At 33.8% G+C, this 15799-nt stretch overlaps 1 protein-coding gene across 3 annotated transcripts; it reads left to right on the top strand.

Moving 5' to 3' along the window:
- The first annotated feature begins 2485 nt into the window (after window positions 1-2485).
- On the top strand, window positions 2486-14241 carry LOC131944628 (RNA-binding protein 5). 3 transcript variants are annotated; one of them, XM_059305345.1, is made up of 23 exons: window positions 2486-2581; window positions 5420-5709; window positions 5797-5920; window positions 6294-6467; window positions 6609-6675; window positions 7062-7135; window positions 7892-8005; window positions 8151-8211; window positions 8742-8801; window positions 9013-9286; window positions 9454-9484; window positions 9675-9738; window positions 9847-9923; window positions 10339-10411; window positions 10565-10656; window positions 10954-11136; window positions 11297-11455; window positions 11571-11609; window positions 12618-12815; window positions 12975-13031; window positions 13238-13341; window positions 13442-13568; window positions 13651-14241. In XM_059305345.1, exons 2-23 carry the CDS (start codon window positions 5429-5431, stop codon window positions 13774-13776), a joined length of 2559 nt encoding a protein of 852 aa, XP_059161328.1. In that variant the 5' UTR covers window positions 2486-2581; window positions 5420-5428; the 3' UTR covers window positions 13777-14241. The 3 variants fall into 3 exon arrangements, with proteins under 3 accessions (XP_059161328.1, XP_059161326.1, XP_059161327.1); XM_059305343.1 differs by having other exon boundaries at window positions 9624-9738; XM_059305344.1 differs by having other exon boundaries at window positions 2489-2565; window positions 9624-9738.
- The last annotated feature ends 1558 nt before the right edge of the window (window positions 14242-15799 follow it).

Here is a 15799-nt window from a genome sequence, read left to right as displayed (position 1 = left end):
GAAATCTGAAATCAAATTGTTCTTGGAAGTGCAAAGGAAACAAGACTTTTTGGTATACTTAAAACGACATAGAGTGGTTGGAGAGAGTATCATACCTAGCAGATGTGTTCGAACATCAAGATAAGCTTAACCTGAAGAATCAGGAAAAATGAACGAATATTATAACTTTCCATGATAATCTCGGGGCATTTTTATCAAAACTGCAAAATCGGTAAAGAAAATAAATCTTGGAAATATTGTAAATTTGAGAAACTCTGCAGTGTGGTAGATAAATCCGATTGTGAGATAATTAAAATTTTGAAAGAAGCGATTTCTGGGCATCTTGAATCTCTTGAAAACGAACTGCGGCGCTATTTGTCTGAGCTGAAAAAAGAGGAATCTGCATTTACACATTACCCATTTTCTTCTTCCCTTGATGTTGCCAGCATTCCCGATGAATTACAAGATGAATTATTTGATTTGCAGAATGATTCCGAGTAAGATGAAAAACTGCAGACACAATTTTGGTGTAGTATTCACCATTCATACCCAAACGTAAAATTGATTGACTTTTCGAGAATATATTTTCAACACTATTCTTCGATTAAAAACAAAATTAAGATAATTATAATGACATAGGTTGGCGTTAACAAAAATAAATAATTTAAAACTTAACCACGAAAGTTTAGTGAATAGTATGCAATTTTACTCATGCTATTAAAATAGTTATCAAGAGTAGTTCAGATTGAAAGTCTACTAGAAAATCTTATTTTAGTGCTTATTAATTTCCATACTAATTTCTAAATTTCAGCTTTTTAATTCAGTGGGGGTCGCGGGTCACTTACTTTTTATAAAAGGGGTCGCCACTCGAAAAAGGTTGGGAACCACTGGTGTAGAGGATGAGAGAGAAAAACAAACTAGAATGATCCAATTTATTTTTCATGTCATATCTTTGAAATAACCTCAAAATACTACTCATAAATTATGCCGACTCTGAACACAATAGTAATCGTGAACTCGTCCCCAAATTCCCCCAAGTGTAGTGTTTCTTCCAGACTTTTTTCTATGGGGGGGGGGCACTTGAAATTTTTGGTGGGGGGCGGTAGACTTTCTTCGGGGGGGGGGGGGGGCGGACACTGTTAAAAGTATATATTTTCTATATAAATTATATAAATTTAGTAGAGTTTTTTTGGGGGTTTGCCCGCCCCCCCCCCCCGAAGAGATGCCTGGAAGAAACTCTGCCCAAGTGACGACCAGTCAATTATAGCCTTCAGTTTCAAGCAACTTTTCCGGCATTTAAATGATGGCGGGGTAAAGAAACATGCATTCACGTGCCTGTTATATGCCTATTACTTGTTATTTTTCGTAACGGTGTCATAAGGGTTGAAAGTTTATTTTTAAATAATTTGCTGATATTTTCTTGATGCTTAAAATTTCGGCGTAACAGCACACTCTCCCTCCTCTCGGCGTCGGCTATTTTTCTGGTCGATCAAACGAGATTTAACAACAGAAAATACTTGTAACGAGCGAGTAAACATATTTTGCACATATTATAAATTGAGAGAAACATAACCTTTTAACTAGTAGGAAATGCATTAGGGTTAGATTCTCGAAGCTCATCTTAGGAAAACATTTTCTAAAACCTTGCTGTTGCTGAGAGCAAAGTTCGAGCTAGTTGTGGTTTCGGGTGAAAGGGAGATAATGTTACTTTTAGTTTTTAAAAAAAGTGAAACTACCACAATGCAAATAGTTATCTACCTTGAGCAGGGGAAAAATCAGAGAAATCCAACTTTATTAACGACCGACTATAGACAAACATCAGTAGAATAAATGTGAACATTTTTAAAGCTTTTTCAGTGTGTGTGTGTGGGAGGGGGGGGGGGGGGAGAACGGCGTGTGTGACACCAACTGGAAAATTTAAAGAGGAAAAAAAGGGGGGTGGGGTTACACCTTGAGGTGCCGCACCAAGTGACACCCGACCTTGCGACGCCACTCGCGTCTGTGCAGTAAGCGCGATACACATAGTCAAACCCCCTCCCTCATTCAAGTCAGCAAGTAATGAGAGCTGCGTGGACTAACGATAAGGGACCAGAAAAACAGAATTCGGTATTTTTGGTTTTTCTATCACGCTCGATTATCCAATTATATAGGCTTATAAACGTTAAATTTTCTTAATTACGAATGTATTATAACACAATAATATATTACTTAAAAAAATAAGGATGGAGGGGGGGGTGTTCTAGTGGGAAGGTGACAAAGTTAGAATACGTCAACTTTTGTTACTTTACATTCAAATTTACTTATTTCCTAGATTTGTGAAAGTTTAAATGGTTAAAAAAGAAACCTACTTGGCCCGCTTGCCTATCATAGAAAATATTGCGAAGTTAAAAAATATAGGCCCTAAATGTTTAGATGTACAGTAAATGTCTTTCTAGCCTAAGCAAGCCCAGAGGCTTATGTTTATTTATGGCTAGTATTGTGAGAGCTCAGCTGGCATGTGTACAGACCGGAAGAGACGTAATGAACGACATCTTGGTTCGTAATCTATGAGTGCAAAATCGAATGTGTTAAAGACTCAAAAGCAAGGTTAACCGCCAAATAGGTGATTAATTGTTTGATTACACAGATATAGATCTAGATCTAGATATAATCTACATATGTATGAAGAAATAAATATGATCTAGATTTAGACATGGATACAAATTTTATGCAGCGATCTTATTTATTAGAAAGTTCTACTCAAGACAAGAGCTGCTAGGCTAGACTAGCCAGGTTTACTTCACCACTCTAGATTCTAGATCTAGAATCTAGATTTAGAATCTAGTTAGTAGAACTACTAACTAAAGCAAGGCATCGACTAGGTTAGGTAATTAGATTTAGATCTAGATCTATATTAGTCTGGCGCATTGCTTAGATGGCAGGATTGACCTCTGACCCTGAAACGTCACGCATCGTTTTCTGACGGTTTTTACGTTTATTTTAGGGGTCCCATCCACGACAAATGAAAAAACTGTTTATATCGCAAATTCTCATCATTATTTTAATGCAAATTGCTAATAAAATGGATAATATGCCTTAGAATGTCAGAAAAAATCGCAAGATTCGTGGTTGTAAATAATGAGAGGATTTCTAGTGGAGCACTCTCCGTAAAAACTGAACCGCCGCAAAAAACTACCAACTAACGGGGAAAACGGCTCGACTAACTGTACATTAATATATAATTGATATATTTATCATGTATATTTACAGTATTTTTGATTACTTTTTCTAAAATCTTCCTCGAGGATGAGGTACCCACGCTGACATTTCTATCCGCTATTTTTAGTATCATGACGTCATTGTTACGCTAGTTGCCAGACTGAAACAACTAGTTTTTGTTTTTTACGGAATGAACTGTTAAGTCTAGTATTTTAATTATAATTCAATTGTAGCATGTGTGGAAAAAGTAAAATTATAGACATTATTATTGTATTAGTAATTTTATTAGTATATTATTTTTTTCTTCACTGTGGGCCGACCGTTGCTGCGTTCGTGGCCGGTGGTTGACCTCGTCAACGCTGCGTGGCCTATTCGTTTATATAATCAGTGATGCTCGTTCAGTGGCCTTTTTCAGAGCTAGGCCTAATTACGGGCGATTTTTAGACTTAATTGATTGGCCGTTAGCCTTTTTCATTGCTGCGTATTGTATAAAATGCTCGTTCAGGGGCCTTTTTTTTTTGCCGCTAAATAATCTGTTTACGGGCATTTTAAGCATTTATTTATTAATTTTTTTTAAGCTAGACGTAGATCATCTAGATCTAGTTTAAAAAATATTTTTTTTATACAGCTGGCTGTCAAGCATGCCACATATGTGAACTAAAAAAAAAAATTGACCAAACTTTAAAAAAAAAATGACCAGAAGTAGGGAAGTAGGTCTCTTTTTCAATTTGCTTGAAGAAGAGGGGGGGGGGGGGGAAGAGAGAGAGAAGTGAAGACACCGACCATCTCGTGTACGCGTGTTCATTCTATGACGTGTACTATAGGCCTGCTGAAGTCACGGTGACCCCGCGACCGTGGTGGGATTTTTCATCCACAGGATAGTAAACATAAGCAAGCAATCACGCGAGTGTTGATGTTTGGAGATTTTATTTTAAAAAAAAATCACATACGTCATGTTTTCAAGAAGAAAAAAATGTAATGTAAAAAAAAAGACATTAATACCATGTATGAACCTCAGCTGCCACACTGTTGACTCAATATAATGTGATTGAGTGTAAAATGTATTTGCATTTATAAACTATCTTAACTATTACTATCATATTATTTTATGCATATTTATTATTTAAAATTAGAATTTGAAATAAAAAATATTTATTATGGTCGTTTGATTTATGTAGGTGTTCATTATTTCTTAAAATGTTATGAATAACATGTACAGTAGAATTTAATAAATAATAAAATAACTAGATCTAGTTTTATTATCAACCAGTTGGTTTTTGTTATTTTCCGGTGAGTAAATGACCTAAGCTGACGCAATTACCATGGCGGGAATTAAAAGCTCGTGCACACAAGTCCACGGCGTCATGTTATGCCGGTCCAGGAGCAAGATTCTTGTTTTGTCGTTCATTTTCCATTCTAGCTAAATTTTCAAATTCTCTCTTTTCTCGTCAACCGAATAAGCTAGATATTTAAATGTGGTGTCAAATGTTCTCTTAAGGGGTAAGGAACTTAATGGTGTATTTGAAATAACAGAATATTTTATTTAAAAAAATCCATAATTCAACCTAATCTATATGTATATTCGGTGAACGGAAAAAAGTCACAGGAAAAAAAAACAGAAAAAAAGTTCCAAAATTCAAGACTATCTCTAGATCTATCTAAAGAAATAGATCTAGACTAGTTCTATTTTGTTTGTTGTTTATTATTAAATTGGCCGATGCTAGCCGGAATAAGATACGCATGCGCAATGGAGAGAAACTACGACTTGCCATCGCGGCAATGTTTTCAATGGTACTGCGCATGCGTGTGTTTACAACCGCAGAACCCTAACACCAACCCTAATCCTTGTCCTAACCCTTATCCTATCCCTAACCCTATACCTAACCTAATCCTATCCCTAACCCTCATTCTAACCCTAGCCATTGGTCACTGCGCATGCGCAGAGCTATCTTTTGCCGACTAAGTGGAGACGTTGGGGAGAAAAATCTTCTTCCGAGGAGTCACTTCGTATTAAATTTTGGGTGTTTATTAATGTGGGTGGTTTTTGTTTTTTTGGTAGTATATTTGCAAACTTAAAAGCATTTTGATTTATAACAATGATAAATAAAAATACAATCTGAAAAACAATCTGATTACATTGGACTGGAGGGTAAACTTAACTTCAAAACGCATAAACAGGCGCTCTCAGGTGTGTAGTAAAATTGTTCATTATAAATTAAGATATTTCTTCTTTTCTCTCCAGATTTAACAGATGGCTTTTTTCCATGGAAATCCGCTTTTTACTGTAGGGCCAAATTTTCAAAACGAACGAATAAATATTGTTCCTGGTAGTTTTAACAACTATGTTCCTGGATTTGATGATCCAAATCGCAGTTATGGCATTGACCCAAATTTTCACAATGTAGATCTTTTAAATCGTGTTGATCCCATGCCTCCTGGCATAGATAATGCTTATCAGAGTAGAGATAGAGGAAGAGAAAGAGACAGGGAACAAAGAGATATAAGAAGTCGTGATGATAGAGACAGGGGAAGGTGAGAACGTATTTATCAATTATATATTTTTTAAATTTTATTTTAATTAAGCGACTTTGTCTAAATTTTAAATTTTTATCTTTGAAGAGACAGAGACAGACGCCGTAATGATCATGATCGAGATAGAGGAAGAAGTGACTGGAGCCAGGATCGTGATAATGGCCGCTCTGGAAGACACAGAGACAGGAGTGGAAATAGAGACAGAAGTCCTGTAAGTTCAGGAGTTAATAATGGGGACAGTGTAGTCTGGCAGGGGAGAACGTGACTGCTAGTCCACAATTTTGACTCAGTGCAGATCCCCACTAGCAACCCTTCTAGGAGAGAAAACTCCAAAAATCAAACAACTGATGTCTTGCAGATTGTTCTTGGATAGATAAAGGCAAAGCAAATCTAGAAATAAAGAGGCTGAAGTTTGAGTAAACATGTCTCAAATACTACAATTAAAAACAAAGAAGTAGAATGGAATTAATAATGACACAAATATGATAGTTCATTAAGCTTAATGTGATCCATTTGATGATCTCAGTAAACTTGTAAATAATTTCTTACTATGGAAAGTATTTGTTTCGTTTATATTTTATTAGATGTCTGATGATGGTGATAGAAGTGGATCATCAGATAGATTCCGCAACAGAGATTCTGATCCTCGAGATTTATCCCGCTCTTCAGAAGATAAAGGGGGTGATAAATGGGTATGCGCCCAACCCTCACGCACAATTATTCTCAGAGGGTTACATTTTGATATAGATGAAAAACTTGTAAGTGTTGTTCATTCTTGAATTGTAACAATTGTCATGTAGGTTAACTGTTTCTTTTTTAAAGCTTAATTGATTTTATATAGGCTGTTTTAATATTGATACATTTCCAAAGAACTGTTTTCCATCTAATATATTATGCAGATTGGTGCTGAACTCATGATGCTTGGTCTCCCTGTTAAGGATATTCGTTTAATTCGAAGATCATCAGGTAATTTTTAAAATTTAATTTTTACTATGTTGAATTAAGTGAGTAGTTTGCTCACTTAAATGGGTGGGGAAATTTGATTTGATTGTTTTATCATGAACATGTTATCTCCAAAAAAAAGTGTGTAAGCTTTCTATTTTTAATCGTTTAACAATTTTAAATTATGAACGTTTCAACTTCAAAACTTTAGCCACTTGATTATATACGAACAGTTTTAAATTTATCGATATAAAAATTTGTTAAAATGTACTGACATGTATTATGGGACAGTATTGCAACAAAGGTTATACAATGGTAAGTCCTCCTTCTCAGTTGGTTCCGCACTGATGAATTTTAATGAAGTTTGAATGTTTTATTTAACAAGCTTCGTTTCCACCTTGCTTACACAGGTGTCTCTCGAGGCTTTGCTTTTGTGGAGTTTCATAACGTAGCCGATGCACAGCGCTGGATGGAACACACACAGGTTGATAATTCAAAAAACCAAAAAAAAAAATCAATTTAAAAAAGTCAATAGTTTGCTGTGGATAGTAGGTGGTTGCTACATTTCCACATGTGTTCGACGCTTTGGTTGGTCTGTTACCTTCTGGATTTTGACATAGAAAAATAGCCATTGATTATTATATAAGACATGAATATTGGTTATGGGGTTGTATTTGGGCCTGGCTATGTCAAAGACGTTTTATATTTTTGGCTGGTATTTTTTTATGTAACATACAATCAGTTTTAATGTTTATGTTAACATGAAAGTTAACTAGTGTTCTGAATGTATATTGTAACTACATGACTATTGCACTTAAACATTTTTCAAACTGCTTATCAATATTTTATCAAGCCAGCATATGAATAATTGAAGTACATGGTCAAATTTTTCAGACAGATAGTTTATAATCTACTAATTAATTTTTTGTCTGTGTGATGCTATACTGTAATTTATCAGTGGGGATGCAAAATTCCACTATCTGGATTGTTGCTATGAAGAATTTTTGGCATCTTTGTCTCACAATTGCAAGTTTTGTATGTTATACATTTTAATAGATATTTGTTCTATCAAATAGAACATTTAAAGAAAAAGTAATATTTATAGTAAAAAAAACACTTGGGTCTGTTCGCCTCGCGGCGTGGCTTTAAATTTTTGACGTAAAAGCATGTAGAAGATGTGGACTGGATGGTACAATCTTTTAAATACCATAACCTTTAACAGTATGTTCGTTTCTTTCAGGGAAACCTTGTGCTATTGAATCAGTATCGAGCTGTAATGGCCTACAGTGTTACTCGTGATCGAGGTGGTAACAGAGATGGTAACCTTCAAAGAAATGATTGGGTCTGCATTAAGGTAGGTTTTTTTTTAAGTTGTGGAAATTAAACTTGTTTTTTTCTATTGCTGTTACTCCTTAAGCAGAAAATAAATGTTCCTTTGTCCAGAAATAATCATAATTTAAGCTCTTTATGTAAACATTCTTTGAACCACTTATTTCCAGTGTTTAAGTCACAATTTCAAGCGCAGAGATTTCTGTTACAATTGCAATCTTTCTCGGAAGGGTAAGTTAGATGTGTTCCAGAAAATATAGAAGCTACTTGTTAGCTGAAAAACTAAATCACTACGTAAATGACTGGGTTATCCTGATCAGGTCACATTAATGTTAATGAGTCATTAAAGTTTAATTTGACAGTACCAAATCTTCCCTTTTGGCTGAGTGCACAACTTTATCTTCACAGCAGCTTGTGCATGTAAATTTAATAACTTGACAACACATGATTAGTTATTATTTTATCCTATTAGGCAACTTTCATAATTGTTTAGTGCTCGTTTTTTAGTCTTACCACAGAGAAGCAAATTTATAAGAGTACATGTTTGTATCCTACATACATTTTGAAATAAAATTTAGGCTGCTTTCTTTAAAAGAAAAGTGTATAAACCAATGCATATCATCATGATTCCACATCTACATTAAAGTTATGTTTATCAGTTGTTTTTTTTTTTTTTTGGGTCATTAAATATACTGCTACCTTGGTCCAAAATAGCACTTAATATTGTATGTTTTAATTTCTGTAATCAAATATTATTTCAGAGTCTGAGAAAGGCAAATCTTCTGATGGGCAAGATGAAATTGGAATTAACCCTTGCAATAGTAAGTGGCATATTTTAAAATCAGATTTATACTTCTAGGTTGGCAAAACCTTTTACATTTTAATTGAAATTTTTGTTAAAGCAGGAACAATCTCTGAAAAAAAAAGCCTACTGAATGCTTTTATTTATGCTCTTCCCTAGAGCCTATTTGAACCATTTTGATAAAGCTTGTGCTGCAATATTTATTTTTCTTTTTTATCATCTTTCTCCAGCATTAATCTTTAGAGGTCTTGATGCACTAACAACAGAAGAAGGTTTAGTCACAGCTCTGACACAGGCTTTTGCCCCAACACCATTGGCACCAATAAAGAATGTATCAATCATACGAGATGATCTTGGCACTTCTAGGGGTTTTGGTTTTATTGAGTTTCATTCTGTAGCTGCTTCAACTGTTGTATTAGATTCTTTAAATAAACTTGATCCACCTTTAGAAGTTGATGGGAAGCAGCTTATTATCAATTATGCAAAGAATACCTACAACACTACGTAAGTAATATTGAATAAAAAGTAATATTTAAACATGCCCATGATTCACAATTTAAATAAAATGTTTTCCTATTTAATATTGATGTTTAACTAAAGCTTTTTAATGCATCTTTTTACTTTTAACTACACTCTTTAATGTCTTTTTTATTATTTTGACCAATTTTTAGAATGGCATACATTCAACAGTCTCATTTACAGGTATGATTTGTGTTAACACAGTTGTGTGTAGCAAGTTATAATTAACACATTTTTTACACAACCTTCAATATGTATTGTTGGTCTATTGTTTCAAGTGGGGGATAGAAAATTTCTTTTATATAAGGTAAATTATCCACAGAGTGGTCAGTACTATGATCCTGTAACTCATCAATACTATGATTACTCACAGTTGTATGGTCAGGGGACTTCATCTGCCAGTTCTTCTAGCACAGCCTCTAGTTCCAAAAATGAGAGTATGTAGCATTTTGACAATACATAAAAATAAATTAATAGAAATACCTTTTGTTTAAAAAATTTGCTAATAAAAGTTTTGATAAAAATAATGAATTTTGCTTTTTCAGATACAACAAACACAGCTGCAGCAGTTGCACAAGCTGCTATTCAGCAAGCACAGGCTGCTAAACATTTTCAAAAACAGGTAAGAAAAAGTACTCTTCAATAGTTTGTTGAGTTAACATTTTGAACTTGGTGGTTTGCTTGGAAGGTGAACTGTACCTGTTGACCAAGGGTTAATGTTGTCAGCACTATGCCTAGCTGCCATTACGTTCCTTAATGTTTGTATTAATATTATGACCTACTGAACTATGTTATCACATTGTTTCTTATTCATCTAATTCTACTTCATTAGATGCTTTTGTAAATATGAATCTCTTAATTCTGTTTTTTAAATGGTGTTTAATGTATTTAAAAATCTATTTCTTACCAAAGAACATTGTAAAAAAGCCACTGTGCCTTCTTAAAAGATAATTATTAAACCTATAAATCTCTATATTTAAAGACTGCTCTTATCTTTCTTTTCTAAGAATATTGATTTAGACTTTTGTGTATTATAGATACAAAAAAAGATCTTGGGAACAACTGGTAATGAAACAGTAACTGTAAATGGTATTGAGTATCCTGTTTACCGTAAGTAAAGTTTATGCTTTTTAAAAATAATTTTTAAACCATTTTTGAACAACCCTCAAATACATTTTTTTACTAGTATATAACTATTCTAAATAATCTATTGTTATTCAAATCATGTTATAAGCATTGTCAGACTGAATTTATTACCTTTAGCTGCACCTGACACATCAAGTTACCAATATGAGGAAACGTCAGGATACTACTATGATCCATTAACACAGTTATACTATGATGCTAATTCACAGGTAGCTATATTCTTTAAATAATTTAGAGTATTTTATTTACATCATTTTTATGATCTGGAAAACTCTGAAATAGAATTCAGTGGGATAAATTTGATAATGCTCTTATCATAAATATTTTATAGAAGCAATAAAATAGCCTTCTAGGAAATAGTGAACTACCTTTGGATAATCTCTTAATTCAGTTGTATATGTATGTTATTGTTTTCATATAGTTTTTAGTAAGCTGAACTCAAGTTACAAATTAAGAAGAAAATTTGTAAATAATAATTTAGAAACTTGTTTTTTTTTCCTTCAAAGTATTACTACAACTCAACCACGGGTCAGTTCATGTATTGGGATTCAGAGAGGTCAACATATTTACCTGCCCCTACAAATGAAGATGGTAATAGAGATGAAGCACCTGATGGACCAAATAAAAAAGATAGTAAAGAAGATAAAAAAGACAAAGAGAAAGTTAAAATTGCCAAAAAGATTGCTAAGGTGTGTTATTAAATAAGAATTAGAATAAAGTCAGTTATGTCTGGTTTAAATAACCTAGATAAAATATAAAATTAACTTCAATAATCCACCTGTAAAAAGAAATTTTATTTACATGTGAATACAATCTGACCATATTTTTTTTTACTTTATCAAATTTTAGGATATGGAAAAATGGGCTAAAAGTTTGAATGCTCAGAAAGAAGCTCAAAAAGAAGGCTTTAAAAGAACACCAAATGCTCCCCAACAACCTGGATCATTTCCATCACATAAACAAGAGTCAGCTGCTGCCGATGCTGGATTTGCTATGTTACAGAAAGTTGTAAGTCCTTTGTTTCTTTCCCCTACCTCTTCCATCTTAATAAAAAGTCCTTTATCTTAATTATGTGTACGGATGTAGAAACTATAAAGAATTTATTACTCTTTATTATTTGCAGAAAGAAGATATGTCAATGATGCCGCCACCACCAATTATGGTAAATAAAATTTTAGTTTTTTAGTCCCAGCAGCAAAACTTTGTGGGTAAAATGAAATAACTAAAGCAGTTATCCATTTGTGAAATGTGACCAATCCATTTGTTTATGCATGAAGATATAACAAGTTAGCTCTAGCTCTCTCAAAAAAGAACTTTTAAATTCATCATGTCTGCAGTTTGTAACACCATGTTACTTACATTTAAACAGTTATGTGTGTGCTTAATAAAAAAGCATTGAAAAATAAAATCTGAAAATTTTAAACATTGTATTTAACTTCAAAGGTTTCATTTTGGTAATCTGGTGGTCTACTAGTTAAAATTACTGCTCCTGTCCTGTACCTTAAGGTTAACAATGTGAATTATTTTACAGTAACCTTTCAACACATTCCAACCAGAACACTGGATTGTAAACCATTAAATACTTATCACACACGATAAAGCCTTATCAGGCAATGTAGGCAGTTAAGACAAAAAAAAATTTATTGGGGGGGGGGGGGGGTTTGACAGGGAAAGCTGCCATTTATTGACTAAAGGGAGGTGTAAAAAATTTTTAGAGTGTGATTGAAGCTAGGTAATAAAATGATAGTGCCACTGTAGCTTGATAAAGGGATTATTTTTGCTTTCAATCTAAAAATGAGAGTTAGATAATTTGGTACCTTGCATTTTATCATAATTGACTGTTCGTAAACCACATTGCTTGTAATTTGTAAGTTTGGTGATAATTTACATTACAATGACCATCTCAATGTTTAAAAGCACCGTAATTCTGAAAAATCAATTATTTTCTGACAATTGACTAGAGAAAGATGATAAATGCTAGTTCTTTTTCCAAAAATAAATGGAACTAAAATAAAATATAATTTTTGCATTGTGTCTTATAAGTAGTTACTAAAAAATTAATACTTATATTCAGTCTGGAATTGTACTATCAAAAAGTTGTATGAACCCTGTACTATAAAGTGCTATGAGAATGCACTATGTCTTAAATCTCCACAAAATTTGTACACAGAAACCATCATCCAGTAAACCTGGTCTGGTGGCCTCATACGGTGGTGACAGTGATAGTGGTGAAGAGGATGATTCTACTGCTCCTCTTGATGAATCAAAACTTGTGGATTGGGCAAAGTTAGCCTGTCTTCTTTGTAAGCGTCAGTTTCAGTCCAAAGAAATTCTCAGCAAGCATACTCAAGTTTCTGATTTACATAAAGTAAGTAAAAAATTATCCAGTATAAGTCCTTTTTGATGAATTAAAAACTTTTAATTTCTAAATAGTAATAACATTTTTGGCAAAGTTTCACACTAAAAATATGTTACAATGAAAATTACTTTCTTAATTAAGCAAATTTTAAATATATTTTTTGCTCAGCAAAATCTGGAAGCACTAACAAAATCTAAAGGTTCATCAAGTGGTGGCAAAGTAGAGGTAACTATATGTAACCTTCATTTAAAAGTAAAGCATTATATTTATTTTATTATACATGCCTATGTGCAATTATGATTATATGGCAAAAATATTTCCATTTATTGAATACAGTAGCTCTTTGTGCATATCTATGGGGGTGTTTTTTTATGTATCAGTTTTTCCTATGTAATTGGGTTGTTTACTTACTGTATCATTTTCTGGTTTAGTATCGTGACAGAGCAAAAGAGCGCCGTCAGAAGTATGGAGCACCAGAACCTCCTGAACCAAGGAAAAGAAAAGAACGCGACTTCGAAGCCCCAATCCCTGTTGTGTAAGTTATTTCATATAAATAATTTGTTATTATTTAAGTGTAGAAAACTGCTAATGACATTGTCAATTGTGAGAAAATATTACAATTGGTTATGTTCTAGATTTGATGAACCAACTAAAAAAGGAATAGGTGATGATAATATAGGCAATAAACTGCTGCAGAAGATGGGTTGGTCCCAAGGCATGGGCCTAGGCAAGGCAAACCAGGGACGAACAGATCCAATAGAGGTATGTGCCACACAAACTTAAGCCTTTGTTAACTGGGGTACACAAGCATGTGATGATTTTCTAACAAATAATGTTTTTCTAGGCAAAAAGAAGAAACCAGATGGCAGGGCTTGGTGCGAGAGGAGCCAATGTTGTAGCCGATGTTGGGGATAACTACAGAGATGCCCTGAAGAAAACTATGTATGCTAGATATAATGAGATGGATTGACACTTGTAGGATAGTTTTCTTTCTTGTAAATACCCATTTCCCCTTTCTTCACTCAGCTTCTTTGACACTTTCTCATGTGTGCATATTTTGTACATTTCATTTTGTGCACAGCTTAAATTCATTCATTGGTAATTTTCATTGGATTTTTTTTTAATGCTGCAAGTGCGCTGCATGATGTTTGCAATACATGTATGACAGTAATTGTGCAGCTGAATTCATAATTTTTACAGTGCATTGAATTTTCTAATGCCCTGCTTGTGGGAATCAGTTGATAGTGATAACACAGTGTACATTTAGAACAAACTCTTGTAAAACAAAACCACCTTGTAAAAGCTTATTGCTTTATTTTCATTCTGTACCATTATTTATTCCACATGTTTCTCATCCACACAGTTGTTATACACTTGTCAAGTTTGTAATTATACTCAATGTTGTCTGTGGCTGTAAATAAATCTTTAACTCTGACTTCACTTTGTTTGAAATACATTTTTTACTCATTGTTTGTTAACCTTTGTTTTGTTGAAACTCTTATAACGTAGTGCCAATTAAATGCAGTATAGAAATACCAGTAGTGCAGGGTTCGTAGTAGTCTCGAAAAAGTCTCTAATTTAGAAACATGAACTAAAGACTATAAAAAAGAGAGAAAATTGTAAGTCTGGACTCAGTTGTTTTTATGTTGTTTTGTTTTTACTAAAGAATTTGCTCTCATCCTGCGGGTTTACACTTTTAATACGTTTTTTATTGGATCTCAGAAGAAACCAGATTATTCAGTGACTACTTCAATAATTAAATCAGACAATTTTTAATTTGCAAAAGTTTATCAGCTTTATTGATAATTATTAAGACTCTATTTACTACATCTAGGACTTTAATTGAATTAATCAAAGCAGCTCAAAAAGAGCAGACCCAAATTAGAAAATTGCTTTATTATTTTGAAGCAACTAAATGTTGTGAAGGGAGGGGGTGTTCAGTTGGTGTGACGTCACACTTTTTGCATTATAAAAAAAAAAGCATTGACAGAAAACGAATTTTATCGTTATTTCGCGTTTATAAAATAGTTTTAATAAACCGAATTGAAATTTATTAAAATACTCTATGTTGACAGACTTCAGACATGATTTTGGTAAAATATCGATGTTTTAGGAAAAATTCAACTGCTATTTTTGGAGGGGGGGGGGGGGGGGGGGTCGGTTGGTGGCTGAGGTGTGAGGTCATTCTAGGGGAGGGGGAGGTAAAAATTGTCCAAAAAGCATGACGTCATTTACGGATGACCCCTTAGATGAAACTTGTATTACTAGTTTTTATTGAAGAAGGTGAAATTAGGACATGTCATTAATAATTGCATGAAGATGTCTGTATTTTGGTACCTTTAACCCTAACCCTCAAGGTTGCGTGCGTGCATAAACTGGAACTGGCAAAAAGGAAAAAGTCTGGAATTTTATTTCCAAAAAGTTGTACGAACCTTGAGAAAGCCTTCTACTTTTAAACATGTTTGTGTATCTACCTATTTGACAGCAGCTCTACTAGACAAGCAGATCTCCTGGCTATCTTGATCTTCGGCCTACCTCACCGTGTTATCAATAGTACAGTGGTAGAAATGTTGCTAGATCTAGTTGAGGTGAATCAGTGAAATTAAACGATTTTTCATGCGGTAATTTTGAAACATTTATACATTCCCTCTCAAGGTGCAGACGCCATGCCAAAGTAATAAAAAAGTAACTAAAAGTTACGTTCTAGAGAAAACACAAGGACATTTAAAAGATGCATAGTGAAAGACCGTGGTGTCACACGGAACCAGAGGCGTAACGAGGGGGGGGGCGGATCGCACCGGGTGACACCATGTATGGGGTGACACCACGGCAAAAAAAAAAATGGCTTTTTGCCAGATCGATTAGTGATCGACAATTATTACCAGAGGTTAAGGACACCATCTCGTAAACGTGCTAACTATAAAGAAAACAATGCTACAGGGTCATCCATAAATGACGTCACGCTTTATTTGACGATTTTTACCCCCCCCCCC

This window comes from Physella acuta, unplaced genomic scaffold (assembly GCF_028476545.2).
Source record: "Physella acuta isolate Inbredline_101_S28 unplaced genomic scaffold, ASM2847654v3 ptg000502l, whole genome shotgun sequence".
Lineage (NCBI taxonomy): Eukaryota > Metazoa > Mollusca > Gastropoda > Physidae > Physella > Physella acuta.
The sequence above is the reverse complement of the archived record's forward strand: the minus strand, read 5'-3'. Positions and strand labels throughout refer to the sequence as shown.